This window comes from Taeniopygia guttata, chromosome 5 (genome assembly GCF_048771995.1).
Source record: "Taeniopygia guttata chromosome 5, bTaeGut7.mat, whole genome shotgun sequence".
NCBI classification, from domain to species: domain Eukaryota; kingdom Metazoa; phylum Chordata; class Aves; order Passeriformes; family Estrildidae; genus Taeniopygia; species Taeniopygia guttata.
This window is the reverse complement of record NC_133030.1, coordinates 41960185-41983580: the sequence shown is the minus strand read 5'-3', so window position 1 is coordinate 41983580 and position 23396 is coordinate 41960185. Positions and strand designations below refer to the sequence as shown.

Here is a 23396-nt window from a genome sequence, read left to right as displayed (position 1 = left end):
GAGACCCGATCCCAGCCGGACGCCCCCCCGGCCCGCTCCCGGCTCACCATGCCGATCCCGCCGGTCCCGTCCCCGCCGCGGCCGCGTCCCTTGCGCGTCACCGGGCCCCGCCCCGGGAGCGCGTCACCTCCGGCTGCCAGCGCCGGCAGCGGCGGCGCGGGGCGGCGACAGCGGGCTCGCGGCCGTCAGCGGCGACCACGGTAACAGCGGCGGCGCGTTTCCTCCCCGCCGCCCTGGGTCCCGGCGCGGGGAACGGGCTCCCGGGGCGAGGGAGCTGCGGCCGCAGCCCGGCCGCGCCGCGGGGTGGCGGCCGCGCTGCAGCCCGGAGCGCCCGCGGCCGGCCTGGTACTGCCGCGGCGGGGTCCCGGCGCGGGGGGCGCGGGATGGCTCCGGGAGCGCTGCGGCGGGGCCGGGAAGGGCCGCGGCTCCCGGCGAGCCGGAAGGGCCGGCTCTGCCTGCCCGGCGGCGGCCTCCGGCTCTTCGCTTGGGCTGAGCCTCGCCGCCTGCGCGGCGCTGCGGGGTCTCGGGGGCGCGGCGGGGCGAGCTGGGGCCCGTGGAAGGGCCCTGGAGATCGGTGACCCCGCCGAGCCCACCGCTGCTGCGGGCTGGAAGGGAACCGCAGCACACCGATCATCCTCCTCCCCCTCTCCTTCTCTGTTTAGCAGAGCCGGGATGTTATGGAGGTCTTCAGCCCACTCACTCGAGCTTGCTGGACTGGTTTGGTTTTTTTAAGAGTTAATGTAGTAGTGGTTTTGCCACGTTCTAGCTCATGAACTTCTTAATGAAAAGCAGTGGGTTGTCATTATCTTTAGCTCTTATCTGTACTTGTGATCAGAAATCTTAACGAATGAGCATTTTACCTGTACTTTATGCAGCCATAATGGTGTAGTCTGACCCAAAATATCTTTTCTGTGCGTGAATAGAAATGTTCTCCAAGTTCTTGGACTGGTCCAGAGCACTTGGTTTCTTGTCCCCGTGCAGGGAAGGGATAAAGAAAGGCCTTTCTCATGAAAGCTTCTGGGATTAGTGAGATCTTGTAGCTGTTGCTGTCTTCCAAATACAACCAGTTTTGTCTGGTGTGCTGGTCATAAAAAGTAGCCAATGAGGTATCACTCAGAATTTTTTTTTCTCAGAAATGGTGACCTCCGTAGAACAGTGACTGATGCTCTGACAATGAGAAAGAAAATTAGACTGGAATAAAAACTGTGTTTATTGGGAGAACTACAGCTGAGCTTTCCACCTGAGTGATCGTACCTAGTTAACTGTTGATCGAGGAAATGCACTTGGTACAGCTCAAATGGTGCTGTTCAAGTGATGCTCAGTGGTTTGGGAAGAGAAATGACTGAGCAAGAAGAGGGTGATCTGCTTTCTCCACTGATGTGCAGCATGGCAAGTGGCTGAATTTTGTCCTGGCTCAGGAAGCAGATTTGGTGTCAGGATGAGACTGGCCTGAAAGTTGCCATCTGGCCAGCTTGCTATGTTTGAGGAGGACAGGAGGAGCTGACAACAGCACTGGTGGTGATTCATTTGCAATGAAAAGTCCTTAAACTTAAGTGGTTGACAGAGGTCTCTTTTTTTTGTTGTTGTGGGGGGTTTTTTTTGTTGTTGTTGTTGTTTTTGTTTTCCTGTTGCTACTGTTTTATATAGCTTGTATGTAAATGCATATGACAAATTCCATCCCCAACAAGAGAATGACTGTTTTGTGTAGACACTGACCATTGATGCAGCTTTTGTCCTTGACAGCTGATACTGGATCCTGCTTAGTGCTTTTTGTGCTGACTTTTCAGTTTTCTGTGAATGTATTTTAAAGTTAGGTTCTCTTGGGCATTTGTTGGTTTGTGCCTACTTAGTGCAAGAAAATACTGTCTCTTTCGACTGTCTCTTTTGCTAGAGAATAGTCTGTGCATGGCATGAGACAGACGTGCCGTTTGCGGTAGACATTTGTGCTCATGGATTGAGAGAGATTCTGCACAGAGATAAATTATTCTCTTATCTTGATGGGATGAGGTAGTATTGACCTGAAAAAAGGCTTTAAAACAAAATTAAAGGTTTGTTGTTAAGAGAAGAATGGCAATTTATCAGTGCACCAAATAAAATCAAGAAGCACAGCAGATTTCCTAGGAGCTCAGTACATCTGTTCTGTATAGCATGCCCCTAGCTGGTTTTGTAGCTGTAGCCACATGAATGTGCCATTACTATGTTACAGTTCCTTTTGTGTGTGTTACACTTGTGCTTCCTTCTGGAGTTCTGCACTGTGTTCCTCTGGCTTCAACAGTGGCAGTAACACAAACTAAATGTATTCCCATTACTGAACGTCCTTTCCTTGCTCACTTGAGGAAGCAATGGCACTAATGCAGTTTGTTTTATGATTCCATGCTGTCTACCCTGATTATGCCAATACCTCTCCTTGAGTAAAACAAAGGTGAAGCTTTCAAATCCCCATTTTCCCTGCAGGTGGCAGGAGACCATCGCTTGCTCTGTCCTTGGATCAAGATTACTAAGACCTGTTGGGTAATTCAGCATCTTTTTTTCCAGCCTAGCTATGATGGCACCTTATATTGCTGCTTTTCAGAATTTATTTCCCAGATTGTTAGCAAGCAGTTCTTAGCACAGATACTATTTTAATTCACATCTGCATTCTGTTAAGTGAGTGGCAGTGTATCTTGGATACCACCTATTTGCAGCTAGGTTCTTCACCTCAATATGTTGTAGCTGCAAGAGCACCCTTAAAGCTGCTGTCAGTGAGTAAGCTAGAAGGAAGGTGATTGTGTAACAGCCACTTCATCTCTGGTGACCACCTGAGTTGGTATATTGTTTACCACATCATGTAGGGATAATAAAATGACAAGTTGCTGTGCTGATTAATTAGCATAACTGACATAACTGATGTGTTCAGCAAGTTCAAAAATTCTGCAAACCAGATCAAGAGATTCAGGTTCCAATAGACTTAAAAACCCGTGAAGTTTACATGGTGGATCTTTCTATGCTTGAGAGGCCGTGTAACCTGTGGTGTGCCTCACAGAAGGGAAGGAGTTGTGGGGTGAAGCAGAAATAGCTTGAGTAGATGAACCCACAGAAACAGCTTTGTGGGTTTTTGTGGTGTGAAGAGACTGGTTCTGGAAGATGCTGGAGGCAGATCTTGTAGATTTCTGGTATTGATTAGTTTCTGTGAAATTCCTCAGCTGTGTGGGGAGCAGTCACACACCTTCCACAGACAGGCCAAGCTGGAGCAGAATTTCAATCAGTCATTTGTAGCACATCTTGGATATGTACTGTGAAATAACCAAAATACCAAGGAAGTTGCTAGGTCTGTGGTCCTTAACACACATAAATTTATGAGTTTAGAAAGCCGATGCTTTACCTAGGAGGAGAATGAGAATTTATGCCCTGGGGACTGCAACACTTTTGCAGTGAGGAAAAGTAGAGGAAGGAGGAAAATGGATGAGTGGGTGTGACTTTCCTTGAGATGTGGGTGAGGAAAAGATAGTGAAAATCTGGCTGTTTCTGCAGCGCAACCAAAAAGCTCTGCACAGGTTTACTGTTGATTTTCATGTGTGTTCGAAAGGTTATTAGAAGTGTGTAAAGGCAGCCAGATCTGTATGATTATTGCACTGGGGGAGAATAACAGCCATCTGATGAGGAAGGCAGAGGAGGGGAGACTAAGGAAGAAGTGACAGCTGAGGTGGTGGCATGACAGGTGAGAGGAGCACATCACATCCCCAGAAGAGGTGACTATCTTAACAGACAGCTGCCTTGGTGAGCCTGGCTCTGTTTTTTCCATTCTCACTCCTTTAGGTAATCTGTGCTCTGAATGAGCAGATATTCATTGTGTAGGCTCTGTGGTTTCTTCTGGCATGTGTCCTGGTTTTTGTGGGCTGTGTCAATCCTTGCTATTAAATTTTAATTTCTTTATCTCAATCCTGACAGTAAACTGTAAATTAGTGGATAGTGCTGCTGAAGCTGAAATCCCTTATAAGGATCTCAATTTCCTGAATACTTAAAACAACACTACCAAACCCAAAATCTAGTTTGCTTTGTGATTTACGAATTCTGAAAAACTTCCTTTTGTTTTGAGACTTGACTACAAATAGCCCTTTAAATCTGGGCAAAATCAGTTTGAGAATAGTATATAGCATTTTGTTGGGTATGAAGATTTGAAGGGCTACCTGAATATAGAATAGTTTGGCTTGGAAGGGACCTTAAAGATAATTTGATTCCAACTCCCCTGACATGGGCAGGGATTCCTTCCACTAGACTAGACCAGGTTGTTCAAAGCCCCGTGCAACTTGGTCATGAACACTTCCAAGGATGGGGCAGCCACAGCTTCTCTGGGCAACCTGATCTGGTTCCTCACTACTCATTGAAGAATTTCTTCCTTATATCTAATCTAAATTTACCCTCTTTCAGTTTAAAGTCCTTTCCTTTGTCCTATCACTACATGCCCTTGTAAAAATTCCCTCTGATCTTTTAGTATAGTGGGCAGCTCTTCATTCTCTCAGTCCCTGCATTTGTCTTCTGTGACTTGGTTGGTGTGGCTGGAGCAGTCACTGGTGAAGACTGAAGGGAAAAAGTTGTTGAGTACCTCAGCCTTCTCATTGTCCTGGGTAAGCAGGTCTCCTGTTTCCTTCTGGAGAGGGTATATGTTTTCCCTAGTCTTTCTTTATCACTAATGTACCTATAGAAAGTTTTCATGGTGCCCTTGACATCCCTGGCAAGGTTTAATTCTACCAGAGCTTTAGCTCTTCTAACCTGATCCTTGGCTGCTGAGACAATCTCTCTGTATTCCTTCTAGGCTATCATTTCTTGCTTCCATCTCCATGAAACCTGTGGAGGCAAGGATGTGTTTTGTTCCATCTTGAATGTGTTCATTTCAGGGGGTCATATAATGAAATGAGATTATGACACATAGAGGTTGAGGATATGGTGAAGCCTTGCACATCATCAACAGTGGTACTTTTACAGCACCTCTCATGGATTTGATGTCTAGTGATGCTCTTGCATCTTGCACCTCTCATGTGTTTCTTCTTGCTAGATTTATCCACAACATGGATAATTTATCCAGTCTAATGTTTTTCTCTTTTTTTTTGCTTTTGCAGGCTAAAGGAAACAGCACTGCAGGGCAACACTTTTTCCACAAAGAGGAAGAAACTGCTGTGCTCAAGTCCTTATTTTGCAGCAGTGATTCTGTGATGCAAGTTCCAGGAGTGATAATCTTCTCTATGGCCTCTTCTTGCTGATGTTTGTCCCAGATTTGGGCACAAAGTGGAAGGATGCTGAAGAATGGGTACCCTCTTTTTGGCTTTTAGAACATGGGCACTTCTGTAAAGGTATGTGATTGCTCTTTGGTTTGAGGGCTGGGCTATGTGCCAAGGCCAGCAAAGGGGATTTGCTGGCCTAGAAAGTCGTGGCTATTGCTGGGGGGAAATGCCTTGTTTAAGCTTTCTGCATGCTGATGTCCATTGTTGCTGCTGTGGAGGTGACTGATGAATAACTCCCCTTTTGTATTTGTTAAAAAAAAAAAAAAAAAGGCAGCTTGAATGCACAATGTAGCTTCTCATTAACTGAATGGTGACATGGTGAGCTATATTGTGTGCATTACTGTATGCCAAATCTTTTGTCTAATTGTCGCACACGTTCCTTGCTGCTGCTCTTGTTCCATCTGTCAGCTATGTCTTATCAACCCTACAGCATGTTGTTCTGGGTGTGGTATTTTTACAACATGTTTGTTAAGCAGTCCCCTCAGTGAAAACTTGAGTCTAGATTGCTGTCTCTTAAAATTGCTGTAAACTTAATGGTATACAAACAGAAGGTTTTAGCTTTTGTGTTGATCAGTGAGAGTTTCAGCAGAGAGGCTCCACTTAGCAGAAGTGAGAAGGGGACTCTTTTCCAGTTGCATTTGTATGTTCTGTAGTAGACTTGCAGGGTAAAAATAGATTCATTGCTGTCCTAGAAGGATTTTGTTTTTTCTGAACAAATGGGGATGGTCTTGTCTGCAACTCTTTTATTCCATAGCTTTTTGTTCTAAGGTTGCTGGCTAAGGTTTGGCTTCTGTCCATTTTGGTGGTGGCTCTGTAATGTATGCTTTTGCATCAGAGTAGGAGATAACTTCATGGCTTGCAATACATGTGACAGTTTGGATGAGTGGCTTTGGCCACTGTTGTTGGAGTTGGTGATCTTGCAAAAAATATCTCTTTTTTGCAGAGCCTTACCCAGAGCCTGCAGAGGGATGATATGTTGTCCTTTTTAGAGATCCCTGAATCTGAATGGGAATCTGTGATGGAGAGAGAACTGCTAATTGTAGCATGTTATGCTGTCCACATATTTCAGTCTTATGGAGTAATACTTTAGGGATGTCCTTAGAGAAGAAGACAAGTGACCAATAGGCATTTTTTCTGAGGAACCATAGATTAAATTTAGGCTAGTGCGTGAGGAAGTCACTGGACTGGACGTGGCCTATTTTGTGTTCTAGATGCAGCTGTGATCCTCGGCTGTGTGTCTCACCGAAGGGACCTGATGTTTTACATTATTGGTAAGTGAAGGAAAGGCTGCCACTGTATTTGATGACCTCTCCATAGGCTTTAGAAGGGTTTCTTGAAAACCTTTGATTTAATTTTAGCTCAGCGTTTACATGACAAACATGAAGTTACTGTCACCCCACACTGTGCCTTCCACCTGGCATACCTCTCGACCATTCTTCTTGATCCAAAAGTCTTTTCATTGGCCTAATTCCTAAGCCATCCCCTTACTTTTTCTTCTGAGATAGTGGAGGGTTGTTGCCTCTGTGATGCTTCTTAATCCAGCCATAATGTGATGTGCAGAAGTTGTCTGGTTATCTGTTTTCCTTAAAGGGATCTCTGTAATTCTAATTTGCAACTTGAAGGGAATTCCATGTCTCTGTTGGAATGTCTGCAAGCCTTACCTGAGACTCTCTACCACCTTTAACTATTTCCTTTGTTTGCAGTCATTTGCAGAGTTTTAAGAGACTTGATATTTTCTAACCTTACTTGTATCATAACACAAACCATGAATGTTCACACAATAGCATCTGCCTTAAATACCTAATTTGCTTTTGAATAGAATACCATTAACAGAAATGCATCTTTGGCTGATGCAGAGGGGATTTTAGAGTCTGACTCAGCCACCTTGGCTTCTGCATCCACCCTTTGTTTTCTCCCTGCTGCAGGTGGGATCACAGTATCTGTTGTAGCTTTCTTCTTCACCATTAAGTTCCTCTTTGAGCTTGCCGCACGTATAGTCAGCTTCCTTCAGCATGAGGACCGGGAGCGCCGAGGGGAGCGAACTATTTATGACTACGTGCGAGGCAACTACCTGGATCCCCGGTCCTGCAAAATCTCCTGGGATTGGAAGGACCCCTATGAGGTGGGCCATAGCATGGCCTTCCGAGTGCATGTAAGGCAATATTTTTGTTTCCATGCAGCTTTGTAGGCAGGAACAGAGGTCTGAGTTAGGGGTGGGCTCTTCAAATGTTTGGTTTTTTTTTTTCTTTTTTTTGGTTGGGGCTAAGGCAGATGTAACTGAGGAGTGAGTAACTGGCAACCTATCTGTTTATGCCTTCTGGTCTGTTACTATGTTGCAAAACAATCTAAGTGTATATTTGTGGTTTGCACTTCTTAAAGTCTAATCTCCTTCTCTTCTGAATCCTCTGAAGAGCCAAAGGAGACCAGGCTTGTCCTGATTCCTGCTTCTTTTACTGGGAAGTGAGTAGGCTGAGCCTTGTGTTCAACAAACATGGTGCTATCTTTTGGTTGTGCAGTTGAAGTTGAGGTTGTGGGAATAGGCATTTTACCAACCCAAGAGCTGTAAAGCTTCATGGCCACTCCCCATTAACTGCAAAATGGATTGTTATTCTGTCAGACCTGGAAAAGCTTGCCAAGGACTCTTGTTTCCCTCTAATTCCAAAAGGCCAAGTCTAGGGGAAGTAAGCTGAGTGAACACAGAGAGTTTGGAGCTATGTGGAGAACTTGAAAAGTTTTGCTGGGCTTATGTGCCTATCTTTCTATCCCACCTTCCCATCCAGGAAGGTATCAAAATAAGAAGATAGGTTCAGCTAGGTTGCCATACCCATCCCTCTTGGGAAGGTCTAACTCCTGGGCACAGGCAGTGAAAAAAGATGGGGGGAAAGGGATTTGTTCTGTTCCTACTATTTAAATTTATTTCCTTCACCTTACTGACACTCGTGAGCTCCAGCAATGTGCCTTTCCACTTCATGCTTGTTTGCCATTTGCTTAGCCCTTCATTCATCAACAGTAGCTTTGCATACACTCGTTTCTCCTGATGTCAGTCAAGTGCAAACTACTTCAGGCCCCACACCCTCCCTTACTTAGAAACAGGGAATAATAATAACTTTTTCCTGACTGCAGGCTGATTGCAGATGGTGGCAGGCTCTGGCCAACAGGCTGCTGGTTCTTGAAGAGCCATGCATATAGAGTTTCAAGGTGTAATTCTTTCCTTGTAAGGAACTAGTGGTTGAGGTATGTTACCTTCTAAAATTGACCAGGAGATCACTTTGGTAACTGAGCTGCCTGTGATTTTATGTAATGTGTTGTTTTCATTATGATGCTTCTTAGCCATAAAGACTGGGTCAGCTCCTTAGGTCAGCATCTTCATCACACTGTTTTCTGTAACAAATTGGTAAGAGTTTTTCAGAGCTTAGCTGTAGAAATGAACAAGATCTGCTAGTTGCTCTGAAAGGGTATGGCTTTACTTTTGCTAGTCAGTTCTCATGATTTCTGCTCTAATATTGCACTGCAAGTGCAGATGGGAAATGCCTAGAGGCATGTTCTTTTCAGGGCACACATTTAAACCTCAGCACAAAAGAGAATGGGGCTGTTCAATGCCCACTTGTCCTTGTTCATTTTGGAGAACACAGTATGTGTGACAGAGCTGTCTATTAATTATTTTACCTTTTCTGAGTTGAGGTACTTGCCTTTCTCTAAGGCAACTTGTTTTCTCTTCCTCTGTGTGCTGTATGTTTTTGCTGACCTGGACTTCTCTGTTTCCCATGCAGTTATTCTATAAAAATGGGCAACCCTTCCCTGCTCACCGGCCTGTGGGGCTGCAAGTTCACATCTGTCATGTGGAGTTAGCAATTGATATTCCTGCAACCCAGGAAGCTCTTCAAGAGCCCAATTCCAATGTGGTGAAAGTGGCTTTCACTGTGCGCAGGGCTGGGAGATACAAAATCACTGTAAAACTCGGTGGCTTGAATGTGGCCTACAGCCCCTACTACAAGGTTTTTCAGCCAGGTAAGATCGAAATGACCCTGTAATGATTCAAAGTAGATTTAGAGGTATTGGAGGCCCTTAGGTAAATGTGTTTCCAGCTAAAATAGGTAGGTGTCAGGGAAGGGGTAACCCTTCACCATTTTCCTCCTGCCATGTGTGGATCCCAGCAGCCCATGAGTAAAACATACTTGTGACTACTAGTACATAATAAAACAGAAACTGCTTTACAGAATAAGTCATTAGTGCTACTTAAAATCCCTGTCCACTTCTGTCACATTCTCCATTTTGTAGTAACTTCTTCATAATCCATTTAGTAGTCAGAGATTACCTTTTGTGAAAGTATTGAGTTATTTGTATCTGAGTTGGAGATGCTGTCATAATTTGCCTCTTCTTTTTTTGAATACCCTACACTATTCTTGTAAGCTTCTGAAGCAGTTGATACCTTTGATTACACACTTTGGTAAAAACATTTCCTTTTTATCTATCTAAAATTTGTTTTCTACATTTGTTTTTTTGACTCCACTTGGCTTTTTTTGTACTTCATGTATCTGTCATTGAAAGGACCTCTATTCTTTGCTTTGAGAATAGGTACAAAACTTGCTAAAATAGCCCTTCAGAAATAAGAAGCTGTGGTTTAACCCAAATAAATTTTGTTTGGTAAGCTGCATTTGCAGGTTTTCTTAGGTGTCATCTAGCTTATATTTTGTATGTACAGTGGGAGCAAGTTTCTGAGCAGAAAGTTAGAATGGTGGAAAAGCATTCTTAGAGGACTAATAACTTAGTTTGCTATATTAGTATTAAGTCTCTGATCCAGGACACATGCTGTGCACTATACCATATACTTCAGTGCTCAGATACTTTGCTTTTTTAATGTAGGGGCGTAGAATGTGTTTAGATTTGATCAATTTTCAAGGCTATTATGCCCCTAGTTGCTTTTCTTTTGCTTTTTGTAGCTTCACCTTGGAATTATTTGACTCTAAATTTATTGTTGTCTATTTCAGGAATGGTGGTTCCCTCCAAAACCAAAATTGTCTGCCATTTCTCCACTCTGGTGCTGACCTGTGGGCAGCAGCACACTCTGCAGATAGCTCCTAGAGATGAGTATGACAATCCCACCAGCAATTCTGTGTCTTTGATAGATGAGCACAATTACAGCCTTTCCATCCATGAGGTGAGTGCAGCCTCACTCCTTGCTGCTTCACTTCAGGTGAGCTGGAGAGCTCCTTTTATTAATTTGTTTCCTGTTTAGCTGGGGCCCCAAGAAGAAGAGAGCTCTGATGTGGTGTTTGAGAAGTCTGTAGTGTCCAATCGGCAGACTTGTGAGGTGTTCTTCCGACTCACCCTGCACTCCAGGGGGTGTTTCCATGCCTGCATCTCCTACCAGAGCCAGCCCATAAGCAATGGTGATTTTGACATCATTGTTCTAAGTGGTGAGTCAAGATCTAATCAGTGTTCATTCTTCAAGTGTCCTCTTGCAATGTGCTTTGCACACTCACGTAGCAGAGATATTTGTGGCTTCCCTGAAGGCTGGCCATGCTTACTTCCTAAAGGAAAGCCTATTCATTTAAAAATACTAAGGTAAATGAATTTGCTTCTAACAGGGGAGATCTCTGGGAGCTCGTGCTCTCTGATCCATCAGCTGATAAAAACAAGTATTTTCTCCCTATTTCAGAAGGTTTACCTCTGAAATTAGGTAATTCTTATTGCTTGCTAGTAGTTGGCACCTGAACCAGACATGTATTGTATGTTAAGTTATATGGAGGAAGAACACTGCATGTAATCTATTTGGGTTTTCTTTTTTTTTTTTTTTTACAATGCTATAATTCCTGGTTTCTTCAGGGGTTAACTAGACTTCAGTGTACCTGTCAAGTGACTATACTTTCAGGCTGGTGCTCAGAAAGGGAGGTTCTCTATGCCTTTTTACTTCAACCAGTCACTAACAGACAAACAGCCATCTTTCATCCCACTCTTGGGTTCTCTATATCAAAGTTTCACTTGACCAAGTTTTCCTTTGGATGTATAACCTTTTTTTTAAAATCAAAGTCACTGATTTGGTGGTGGCCTGTGCATTCTTTTTTCATTCTTGTCTCTATTAGGATTTACACAACTCTTTCATATCTATTTTCCTCAGAGAATGAAAAGAACATTGTAGAACGCAATGTGTCCACCTCAGGTGTCAGTATTTATTTTGAAGCTTACCTTTACGATGCTCCTAGTTATACCAACACTCAGTGGCAACTTCCACCAATGCACCTAAGCTCCTCCCAGCGCCGTCCTTCTACTGCAATTGAGGATGAAGATGAAGATTCTCCTTCTGACAGCCAGACCCCTGAGAAAGTGAAGAAGCCTAAAAAAGTGTACTGCTATGTGTCACCTAAGGTATATATCAGAAAGCTGCCACACTGGAGTGCATGTTTAAAGTATGCTGTAACTGAAGAGCTTCCTTGTGCTCTATATCTTAGCTCCAGATTCAGGTGCCTCGGATGTAGTTAAAATGGTTTGCTTATGGCAAACATGGAGCTTGTGACTGAGAATAATGTTAAATGAGCCTTGGAAGTTTTAGAAGTGTGTTTTTAAACTTGAAGTTTTAGGATTGTGGTTTTAGGTTTTAGGATCTTGCTAGGTCTGATTCAAATCCTACTGGAAATTTTCTTGCTGATTGTTCAATAGATATTCTGTTTGCCTTTCCTTTCTTCAGGTCAGACCTGCAATCCTATTCTCAGTTTCTGATACCTGTAAATTTCAATTTAAGAGAATCTCACTTTCTCAAATTTTATGTCTTTTCCTGTTTCTGGAATGTTTTGCTGAAAAGAAAAAGGGAAATAATGGTCAGAGAACAAAGAGTAAATTCATAAGTAGAAGAAACAGGAGAAACTGAGGGTTCTCTTATAATAAGAATATGTTAACAGTAACTATTTTCCATTATTATTGCCTAAAAGCATTCACTAGAAAGAAAATGCCTCTAAATCTAATAATGAATTTAAATGCATTTTGTTCATCTATCTCTTCAAATGCATTCTGAAAAATGCAGTGATAAATACAAAAGTGAAGGACTAATCCAGGAATTGCTTTCTTGCCAAAAGGAGAAAGAGGTCTGTGAAACAGTTGCAGGATAGAGGGAGCTGCTAGAGATTTCTAAATCTGTGCTGCACATGGCTCTAAGAACTGACTTTGAGAGCTATGTTCTTGTGAGCTCAGCATCCTTTTACCCTTGGTGTATTGTTTTCGACTTTCATACTCTTTTCTATTGCCTTACCTGGTAAAATAGATCACCAGAAGTGGGTACTGTTAGAAGCTCCCTTTAGGTGCCGAAGTTGTTAATGTGATTCTTAGGCTTGCATAATTGTATCCCTGGATGTCTCTATGTATAGAAATAGAAACAGTAGAAAACTGTTACCATGCTGTTATTTTAAAGAGTTGCTGCTGGTATTTGGCTTGTTTGTGGAAAAATGCTGATTGTCAGTTTTCCCAGTCATTGAAGCTAGGAAAGGTTTGTGCAGGAAATGGTTTTCTTTTGTCTGAAGATGCTAAAATTTCATTTTAACTTACTCTCCAGAATACAGGAGTTGTGCAGTTAGTCAGTTGTTCTGGCAGAAATACACTGAGAGTAAATTTCTGCAAATCTTATGGATTTAGCAATTGCAAGTGCTTTTTAAAAGATTTTTTTAATGGTTGTGAAAACTGGGGAGTGATAGGAGTAGTCCGTTGGTGTGACTTCGGGTAAAACCTTTTTGTCAGCGCATTACAGTCTTGTCCTGAATTCAGCTTCTCAAGTGTGCTTAAGATTACTTTCCAATTAGACTGGTGACGTTCCACTGAACACAGTAGCTTACTGCTGTAAAATCTGTGTCATGCTAGCATCCCACATGCGCCATAAATGCACGCAGTGAAGTCTTACTGGCAAGTTGCTTATGGTCCTGTGGAGCTTTAAACGTTTTCTCAAGTATTGTGCCAAATGCTGCAGAAACCTGTTCCTAAGGTTGAAGGGAGGTCTAGCCTTACAGATCTGTACTCTGCCTCATTTGTTTCAGGGACAACCCTTAACAGATATGTGACATTAACATTTTCTTTTCCTTGTGGTTATTCAGCAATTCTCAGTGAAAGAATTTTACCTGAAGATCATTCCATGGCGCCTTTTCACCTTTAGAGTGTGCCCTGGCACAAAGGTGAGCCTCTTTCCATGTACCTGTCACTGAAACCTCCGTGATGTTAGCTTGTCATCCTTGTGAATCACAAGTCTCTTTTTTCCTTTTGGAGAGAAGGGCTTCCACCCACAGAACAACGTTGTCTGGTATAAATTTCAACTCTGTAATTCCCTCTCAGTGCCTAAGTTATTCTAATATTTGTGACTAGGAGCCAGTCTTATCATTCTTTCCTGCCTTTTGTCCCAATGCTAGGCAAAGATCTTGATTCCTTTGCATTTTCTTGGTTATTTTCCTCATAACATTCCTAAAATGCTGTGATTGTGTCCATTGAAGCCCTCAGAGTTGTGTGTGAAGTTTAAAGCAGCTTCTTAAATGGAGTCTGGATGCTTGAAATAGTTTTCCTCTTAACGTGGGGGAGCAGAGAAAGTATTAAAAGCACAGGTGGTGTTGCTCCATCTACTGAACATACTGTGCCTTCTGCATGATGGGTTTACCCTTTCTTGCATCTTTTTGCTGCTAGTTTTCATACCTTGGTCCTGATCCTGTGCACAAATTACTGACACTGGTGGTGGATGATGGGATCCAACCCCCTGTGGAGCTCAGCTGCAAGGAGAGGAACATCTTGGCAGCCACTTTCATTCGCTCTCTGCATAAAAACATAGGTAAAGGGACAGTGAGGTGGGTGCAGTAGTCAGGAAGTTAGCACTTGGGTCTGCTAGTTTCCCTGGGGAATAAAGATTGCTGGCACTGAACGACTTCTGATGAGAACTCTGGTTCCTGGAGTATCATGCTCTGTTGCTATTCATGCTTCCAGTGAATGTACTTCATCACAGCAGCTGTTCCTTTTCAGCTTGGCTTCTCTGTCAGGCTCTTTGAAAGTGCACCTGTGAGTATGAATACCAGCAAGATTAATTGCAGAATTACCTTGAGAGTTCTGTCTCCAAACCTTGCTGTGGTAAATGCACTTTTGGGCTGTAAAGCTGATCTGTGCAGTTTATCTTAGGAATGCTCTGTAGATGTTTGAGGTGTTGACATCTCAGGCCTCACCCAAACTGTCACTCTTCTCAGGAGGTTCTGAAACCTTCCAAGACAAAGTGAACTTCTTTCAGCGAGAGCTGCGTCAGGTGCATATGAAAAGACCTCATTCGAAGGTGACACTGAAGGTCAGCCGCCACTGCCTGCTGGAGTCGGTGAGTGAATGAGTCATTTTACTTTAGCCCAGTGCTTCCTCCATCCTTTTTATTCTGCTCAGTGCCTAAAGAAGTCCAGACTGGAATGTGCTAGGGCAGCCATACTAAAAATGGTTAGTCCCTCTGTTTCAAGGCAGATGCCAGCAGGCAGCTTTAGAAGGAGTTGTTAAACATAGGAAAGGGCTGTTCAGGGAGGTTGTGGAGTCGCCATCCTTGGAAGTGTTCAAGAAATGCCTGGATGTAGCACTTAGTCCCATGGTCTAGTTGACAAGGTAGGGATCAGTCAAAAGTTAGAATTTATGATCTTGGAGGGTTTTTTTTCAACTTGAATGATTCAGTGATTCTGTAAAGGGATTCATAGCCTGCAAAAGCAGGAAATCTGCTGATGCTCCTCCATCCCTACTTTACATTGGAACTCGAGGCCTGGAGAGAGGCTGTCTACCTGGACTAGATTTGAGAGCAGAACATAGAGCTCCTGAGTCTTTATCTACTGTTTTTCTGGCACACAGCCATTCAGCAAGATAAGCTGTCAGATGTTCCTGAGCTCCATGCAATGAAGCTCTTGTATCAACAGGCTACTAGTAGTGGTTCACAGTGATGATAAAATATTCTGTAGAGTCCCTTAGTAAAATCTTCACCATTTCTGACCTGAACTGTTGTGTTTCCAAAATAGAGCTTAGTCATTCATATAATATAGTTTAAGTGACATTGTAAATACTTTGTATGCTGGGGAGGCAGTTATCCTGACTTATTGTTTCCACCTGTGTCTCACAACAGTAATATTGCAAAGATGGAAAAAACATTTCTGAGGAAAACAGGAGTGGCTGGGATGTCCCTTGATTTATACTCCGTAAATCTGTGGTTCAGAATATTTTCTGCATGTACCAGCTTGCAGTGTTTATGAGATTATGTTTCGGTTAATAGCTTGGACAAAATTACTTCATTTCTAAACAGTATTTCCATGACTACTTTTTCCTGTTATTTTGGAAACTTCTACACTGTTTTGAGCATTGTTACAGTCTAGTAAGACAAAATAAATCTAGTTCTGTAATAATGATGATGATGATAATAATAAAAATAAATATATGCTCTAGTGATCAAGGTTGTTAGGCACAATGAATGTGTTTAGTCCAGAGGTGTGAGTAGCATGATGCTCTAACCTGTTTGAGGGTAAACTAAGCCAAAACTACCTGTATGAATGAAGACTACCATGTAGCTTTTAAAATTTTCTTTAATTGGAGTCCAGAATCAGGTCATAGGAAATTTTAGACACTTGGGGTATTTTATTACTTTTTTGCATTGTGACTTGCTGTAACTATGAACTCAGTAATTCTCTTCAAGCTATTTTGTAGTGCTTTTTGAAATGTTCCTATTTTAAATTGAATTCGTGGGCTGAAAGTGCTTTACAGAAATTGCTCCTTCCCACAGGCATTTTAAAACTTCAAACAATACTTTATTGCAGCCTTGAGAGTGATATTTCTGTGCTAAGACCTCACACTGGTTTTAAGATGAGCTGTATTTTATGTGGGGAATGTGTCTCATAACAGAAAATGAAGAATTGACTTCTGTGTCTTTGTCAGATAAGAATTAAACCTTAGGTATTTCTAATTTTTACTTTTATACTTTCAAGTGTTGGGCTGTTGGGATTTTGTGTTTGCCCCTTCACATGTACAGGACTGCATATTCGGTATGTGTGCCAAGCGGTAATGGTTGTTGCTATTTTTTTCTTCTATTTTTCAGTCATTTAAAGCAACACGAAATTTTTCTGTTTCTGACTGGAGCAAAAACTTTGAAGTGATTTTTCAGGATGAAGAAGGTGAGTTATTCTGTGAATATATATGCAGAGGAAGCAAAAGGAATGATGGCGGAGTAGTTTTAGTCTGAAATCCTGTAGTATGTCCATTCTTTTGTGGCTTTCCAGCCCTTTGATTTTCTCACAGATGTTAGTGAACTAACCTGCTGGTGGTATTCACATAGGGACCTGAAACCTTATGTAAATCCTTCCCCTCTAGCCCTAAAAAAACCCCAAACAAACGAAAAAACCAACTAGGAGTAGGTGTGGGAGAAGAACCTATAGTTTTGCTGTCCCTGTTTACTGCCACATTTCAATGAACTCTTGTGTTGGGTAATACGGAGCAGCATGCATCAAACTCTTGAACTGATGACCCAGTTTGGATGACCAAGCTTGTTTTGTTTTGTAGCTCTGGATTGGGGAGGCCCACGCAGAGAGTGGTTTGAGCTCATTTGTAAGGCATTGTTTGATACCACCAGTCAACTGTTTACCCGCTTTAGTGATAACAACCAGGCCTTGGTGAGTCTGTAGTTCCTGTGCTGAATCACAGAAATGTGACCATTGATGGCTAAACAATGCAGCTGTTAAGTGCTGTGCTACCTTACTCTTCTTTAGATTGCCTTCATAGTCACTTCTAGTACCTTTCTTAAAGCTTTGCCTAATGATCTTAACCCATTGAAGTGTCAAAGAACTGGCTGGATGAGCAGAAAAGGGTAGCAAGTCAGCAGGGAAGGCTGGATTTTTGGGCAAGAGGAGATGACACAAGAGTGTTTAGAGGTTTGGTTGGGTCTGAATATTTCAGAATCAATTTCTGCTTTCATACAGCTTCTTTTCTGTGCATGTGAAACATGTTCTTCCTATACAGCTTTAGGAATTTTATTTCTATAACTTGGCTTTGAGGGCATTACACTAAAGCTCCTTGGCCAGCTTGAGAGATGTAGTGAGTTGAAATTGTTCCATATTTGCTATTTGTGCTAGTCGGTCTGGTACTTGGATATTTCATTTTGCTGCTTATTTGCAGGTGCATCCAAACCCAGGGCGTCCCACATATTTACGGCTCAAAGTCTATGAATTTGCGGGCCGCCTGGTAGGGAAGTGTCTTTATGAGTCATCTCTGGGAGGGGCTTACAAACAACTGGTTCGAGCTCGCTTCACTCGCTCCTTCCTGGCTCAGATCATAGGACTTCGTATGCATTACAAGGTAAAGCTTCCTAGCCCTGTCTGAAGCCTGTGTTGGTTTGGGGGGAAGTTGAATGTTGGTGTAGTAGCACACCCAGAATTCTGGCTAACAATGTAAGGGTTTTTTTGTTCTTCTCTCTATGTGCCTGCTTTCTTATTCTTTCACACAGTATTTTGAAACAGATGACCCAGAATTCTATAAATCCAAAGTGTGCTTCATACTGAACAATGATGTGAGTGAGATGGATCTGGTCTTTGCTGAAGAGAAGTATAGCAAAACAGGACAGCTGGAGAAGGTGAGGGAAGCAATTCCTGAAAGTGAGAAAGTTTAACCCCTACTGCCTGCAGCAGTGGGGTCCGAGAACTCTGCTGTGCCCCAGAAAATTGAGCTTACTCTGGGAAGTAACTCCTTTATTGGTTTCTTTGTGGATGTGAGTTCAGGTTTGGGGAATGTTACTGATCACACTCATGTCAAGTGTTCTGTTTTTAGGTGGTAGAACTAGTGGCAGGAGGGGCTCAAGTACCAGTGACCAATGAAAACAAAATCTTGTACCTAAATCTGCTTGCACAGTACAGGCTGGCAAATCAGGTTAGAGAGGAAGTGGATCACTTCCTGAAAGGTAAGGCGCTGCCTGCTCCCTGCTCCTCTCTGCCTTTATGTCCCAGGGCATACCACATGTTGCTCTTCTCTTCCAGGTCTTAATGAATTAGTTCCTGAGAACCTCCTGGCTATTTTTGATGAGAATGAGCTTGAGGTAATTACTGCCTCCCTAAGCAGCTCTATATTGACTTCCCCTCCTGTCTGACAAATGGAGTGCTTTCTGGATCTGGGAAAAAGCTAAAATATTTATTTTCTGAGGACTTTAAACATCTGCAATTTGGACAGTAGCTGCCGCCTTGTTTCCTGGGCTTCTGACTTTCTAACTGCAGTCTCTTGCCTTTCAGCTGCTTATGTGTGGTACTGGAGATATCAGTGTCTGTGACTTCAAGGCACATGCTGTAGTGGTAGGAGGATCTTGGCACTTCCGTGAGAAGGTAAATGAAAGGGTTTCTTCTTCCTGCTTGTTGAAACCAGTTATTCCAAATACAGCAGAATTGGCTGGAATTTAGTTTTTCAGAAGGACAAACTGAAAAATTCAGGGATGAGGTAGGACTGCACATATGATGATATAATGTTTCCCACTAGAGAGTTGCTTTCTGACTGACAAGAGCTGATGCTTAATCAGATACCAGCAAGTAAAAATTGTCAGCAGTGGTCTCTTTAAAAAAATCCAACACAGTTCTATTTAAGAACAGTTCAGCAGGGAGTCAGGAGGAGTTGGGAATTACTGCTACCAAAGATGTTCATGGTGATATACTTATCTCTAAGAGATGCTTGAAAAGCATGCTTGCAGCCCACATGTAGTGTTTGGAGTTCAGTGCTGTGGTACTACTGATGTAGTAGCCTAAATTTGTACCCCCTAATGGTTCTCATCCCTTTCTGCATTTCCCAGTGGGAGGGATATGGGAATAGTAGCATCTTTGTTTAGAAAAATAATGGAAGCTGCCAAAACACCCCAGACGAAAACAGACAGAAACTTGTATTTTCAATCTGTGAACACTGGGATGGTTCCACTTGCCTGCAGAAGTACCAGATGATGTGAAAAACTAAAAAAATAACGTAGTGCAAGAAAGAAGTGCGCTTTCTGCATTGTAAACCTACCTTATTGCCTATGCAGGTATTTCTAAAAATAAAATCTCTGTGGGGAGAGCAGAAGCAGAAGAAGCCTTTCTGCTTTAAGGGAAAGGATTGGTGGGAGATAGTAGTGTGGGACATCTCTTAACTGATTAGGAACTATGTAATACTTGCCTCTATGTGTCAGTCTGGTAAAACAAATCAAGTCTGACAAGAGCACTTGCTTGAGACTGCAATTGACTGATATTCTTGTAAGTTGCTGATGTGCTTGCTTTATTTCTTCAGCAGACCTGGCTTTACTTTTTCTGGTTTGTAACAGGTCATGAGGTGGTTTTGGACTGTGGTCTCCAGTTTCACACAGGAAGAGCTGGCCAGGCTTTTGCAGTTTACTACTGGTTCCTCCCAGCTGCCCCCAGGAGGGTTTGCTGCACTCTGTCCATCTTTCCAGATCATTGCAGCTCCAACTCACAGTACTTTGCCGACAGCCCACACTTGGCAAGTATCCTGGGGTGGTAGCACTTTCTTCCTTGTGCTTTTGGGAATGATACCAGCCAGTTGTAGTGGGCAAGCAGTGTCATGTGTGTGATGCTTGTGTCAATCCATATAAGGGCAGCTAATGGGGATGGTTCCCTCTCCAACCTAGTTTGAATGAAATTTTTCTTTTTTTTTTACAGTTTTAACCAGCTGTGCCTCCCTACTTATGACTCCTATGAAGAAGTGCACAAGATGCTGCAGCTAGCTATCAGCGAGGGTTGTGAGGGATTTGGCATGCTGTGATTTCCCCTTCTCAGGGGACCATTTAGCCTCTTGGCTTTTTGTGGCAAGATCCAAATTCAATCCTCTGCTTGTTCTCCTTCCCTTCATTTGGGCAGTGGAGGCAGAGCAAAGACTCCATGTAAAGGAATTTGTCATCCAGAAGATGTCATGTGGCCTTTCTGTATCCCAAATATGTCATCATGAGCTCATTTTTTCCCTTTTCCTCGTTCTCCCTTTGGTTCAATGTGAAAAAGCAAAAGGACTGGTGCATTTGTCAAGGAGATACTGCACTTGATTGCCATGCACCCTGTATACCCATCGTTCTGTGAGAAGATGAAGTTCATTGAGGTGCAGGAGATCTGCTGAGCTGCCTTTACTGTAGCTCTCTAGGAGGAAGAGGGAAGACCAGCGTGGAGCTCTGGTGGAAGCCTTGGCTCATAGGAAGTCTTAGTAACTTCCTTTACCCTGGCTGAGCTTCCCCAGTGATGCTCCCTGATATCTCACTATGATTTGTGAGGGGAATAGAGTTGTCCATCCTTTCAGTACCTGACCCAGAAGGGTTTCTGGTTCTCCTTCTCCATCTTGCTCTGGATGCTGTTGTTGCCTGTGCCACAGAGAAAAAAGGGCAGTATCCACTGGAGGGAGTAGCCCAAAGAGGAAAACAATCTAATTGGAGCACAAGTGCTGGCCCTGACAGTGATCCTGTACTACCTCCACCAGGGTCCAGCAGCAGAAGCACCCTTCTCCAGCAGTGGCTGGTAATTAGCTTCTGCAAACTAACTGGAAGAGGAGTTTCTCCTCCCATTGAATGTTTCTGACAGTTGATGTTGCACAGGAAGCTATTCCATGCCCAAGCCTTCTTTTCCCTTCCTCAGGAGAGAGTGTATGGGCATGAGTGTGATCCCTCAATGCTGAGCACCAATGCCTATCCCACATTCACCTTCAGGGTATATATGTTATGTGCTAACAGTGACAGATCAATGAGCAGCTACAGTGTGCACTGTGCTTGCATTTGTTGTTGGGATGATGGTACTGGGCAGAACATGGTACCTCCACCCCAGCATCCCCTAGGATCTTGGCTTCTACCTCTATCATGCAGCAGCCTGAGGCTTCTCTTTCTCTATTGCATTTCAGGCAGAGTGTCTAGGGAGTTGCTGGTGCCTGGGGAGCAGCTAGATTTCTGCCCTTCCAACCTTCTTAACATCTTTCTTCATCTTTCCTTTCCACATGTTCCATTCAGTGCTATTAGCTTTCCAGCACAAAATGTTAACTAGAATTTCACTTAAGTGGTCACTCAACAGCTTGCACCCACCATTGTCTGGCTTGTGGGGAAAGGAGTGGATGGACCAGAATGAGAAGTAAGCTTATGATTTGGGTCTGTTGTAGTTAGCAATCCATTCAGCCCTTCCCAGGGAAGTAAAGGGAATGGGAATCTGGGAATCTTGGTGGGTTCTTCAGTGAAGCAAAATTCAAGATTTGCTTTCTAGAGTCTACAAGTAAGTCAAAGGCATGCACGAGTCATAGTGGGAGAAGTGCATTTCTACTACCTGCAATGAAAGCTTTCACTGGATTATGGAATTGCTGGATTTCTTCCAGAATGGATTCTCAGACTGGCATCCCTGAGCTAATTTTAGAACATTGTATTTGATAAAATGTCACATCATCCTCTTCAGTCCCCTTCTGCTGTCCTCAGGCTGATCCGGTCAGACTTGAGCACAGTATGGATATTTTAAGTTAACTGTGTGTGCTTTTCAGATACAGCTTAGTTGAATTGACTGGGAATTTGTGGGAAATATTCTACAACTATAAAATGTTTTTAAGGCAGCACCTTAGTCATTCTTGGGCTGAGTGTGTTACTTCTGTACAGAAAAAAAAAAAAAGCCATTTTGGTGCCAAAAAGGCTGTCACCTGAACATTGAGACTACTCAGGGGGATTTCTTTGCCTTGTGAATTCATTCCCTCACTGGCACCAAGGTGCTGCGAGGCTGCCAGCTTGATGGTTGCCACTGTTGTGCTCTGACAGATCACATTAGTAGTGGCTGTTCTCCCTTTTTTAGTGCAGGCTGCATCCTGCAAGGTTCTGACTTTCTTTGGGTGGAGAGTATGGTACCATTTTATTTATACTGCAGGTGGCTTCCATGGTCAGTAGAGTTACAGCTCCTGTGTTCACCATGCCACTGCTTCAGTGCTTTCCACAGGGACTGACTGAGAGGAGGTGATGGTGCTCAGCTTAACTCCAGTTTGTTAGGAGGCATGGCTTTGTGTTTTTTCCATATTGTAGCTTCACCTGGTTGAGGATGTTTTCAGTCCTGTAGCTATGGGCCAGCTCTGACAGTGACATCTCCCTCAGGAATCTTCTCCCTTCTTCTCTTGAGCTGGCCTTTTGTTATTCTGAGGATGCTGACCACTGAGTGCACTTCTACTGGAAAGAGCTCCTAAATGCTTCTCATTTCATTGCAGCGGGCACCCAACACTTCCCAGCAGCTGTGAAGATGCCAAGAACTTCCTTCCTAACACAAGTGCAGTCAGAACTGGAATGGGTACTCTTAGTCAACAAAACCCATCCCTTCTGTTTGCACAGGCCCCTAGGCAACCCCATGTTCCTGAGTTCCACCACAATATTTCTAAACTTATTTCTAGTTTTACACACTTTCCCAGTACAGTCACTTTTAATGCTGCCCTTAGTGCTGGCAATGGGGATGTGCTTTGGTCACCTATACTGTATGTTGCTTCTGGCAGAGGTTCATTACTTCCCTTTTTTACTCCTTATTTATTGCCACTTAAAAGAGGCTCTTCTGTAGACATCATTAGGATCCTGATACCATCTTAGGTTCTGTGTTTCCTGAAGCTGCTTTGAGGTGCAGGGGGCCTGGCTTCAGCCTGCACCTGCAGGCCATGTTGCATGCTTATAGAAACCAGGAGCTGCCGATGATACAGGTCAAATCCTACTTCCCTCTGGTGAATTTCTGGCAGAGTTCAGCCAAAATTTGGAAGCCTGTGGTTGTAGTAGCTGATTTTGTAAATAGTTTGTATAATAAATAAAATATTTTAAAAATTATGCCTTCTCAGCTCAGCATTCTTTCTGGGCTTTACAGAGGGAATCAAACTGGTGCTGTCTGTGAGCAAGGGGCCTCTCCAGGTCTTCAGATATCTAGCAGAAGTCTGGTGTAGGGGGGAGGGTATGGTTCTCCACCTGCAGCCTTTCAGGATGACTGACTGAAGCCAGGACCTGGGAGGTTTTGGGAAGAGGCAGGACTCTGGTCTGGGGCTTGCAGGCTGCGAGGCCTCACTGCAGGTAGGCTGGAAAAAAGCTGTGAAGCAGCTAGTAATGCTAGAAAGAATTTTAAGGACTCTTTTATGTAAATTTATAATGCAGTTGGTGCAATCACTTTTCTGTCTCATTGTATGTTACCT

The 23396-nt window shown here is 43.3% G+C and overlaps 2 protein-coding genes across 7 annotated transcripts in view; one reads left to right on the top strand and one right to left on the bottom strand.

The window, feature by feature from the left end:
• The window catches only part of FCF1 (FCF1 rRNA-processing protein), a 97690-nt gene that overhangs the window by 8250 nt on the left and 66044 nt on the right, over window positions 1-23396 (bottom strand). Inside the window, exon 1 of one of the 2 annotated variants that reach the window (XM_002199916.7) lies at window positions 48-178. The exons of the other annotated variant lie outside the window; for it this stretch is intronic. Within the exon in view, the coding sequence (XP_002199952.3) occupies window positions 48-50 (3 nt within the window). The 5' untranslated portion in view covers window positions 51-178. Of the gene's footprint in view, window positions 1-47; window positions 179-23396 lie in introns of those variants that run through there. 2 annotated transcript variants of the gene reach the window in all.
• On the top strand, window positions 87-23040 carry AREL1 (apoptosis resistant E3 ubiquitin protein ligase 1). 5 transcript variants are annotated; one of them, XM_030274689.4, is made up of 21 exons: window positions 160-200; window positions 2455-2511; window positions 5097-5327; window positions 6470-6529; window positions 7184-7410; window positions 9029-9266; window positions 10247-10416; window positions 10495-10675; window positions 11377-11624; window positions 13334-13411; window positions 13911-14052; window positions 14459-14580; window positions 16321-16396; window positions 16782-16891; window positions 17394-17573; window positions 17722-17847; window positions 18042-18171; window positions 18248-18306; window positions 18497-18586; window positions 19546-19721; window positions 19901-23040. In XM_030274689.4, exons 3-21 carry the CDS (start codon window positions 5237-5239, stop codon window positions 20001-20003), a joined length of 2607 nt encoding a protein of 868 aa, XP_030130549.1. In that variant the 5' UTR covers window positions 160-200; window positions 2455-2511; window positions 5097-5236; the 3' UTR covers window positions 20004-23040. The 5 variants fall into 5 exon arrangements, with proteins under 5 accessions (XP_012429694.1, XP_002200567.1, XP_041572730.1 ...); XM_012574240.5 differs by lacking the exon at window positions 2455-2511 and having other exon boundaries at window positions 87-200; window positions 7184-7380; XM_002200531.7 differs by lacking the exon at window positions 2455-2511 and having other exon boundaries at window positions 87-200.

Coding starts and splice junctions, on each gene's coding strand:
- AREL1 (XM_002200531.7), top strand. CDS start 5,237: ATGTTTGTCCCAGATTTGGGCACAAAGTGGAAGGATGCTGAAGAATGG. Junction 11,625..13,333: donor ACTGCTATGTGTCACCTAAG/GTATATATCAGA, acceptor GTGGTTATTCAG/CAATTCTCAGTGAAAGAATT. Junction 17,848..18,041: donor AAACAGGACAGCTGGAGAAG/GTGAGGGAAGCA, acceptor TTCTGTTTTTAG/GTGGTAGAACTAGTGGCAGG.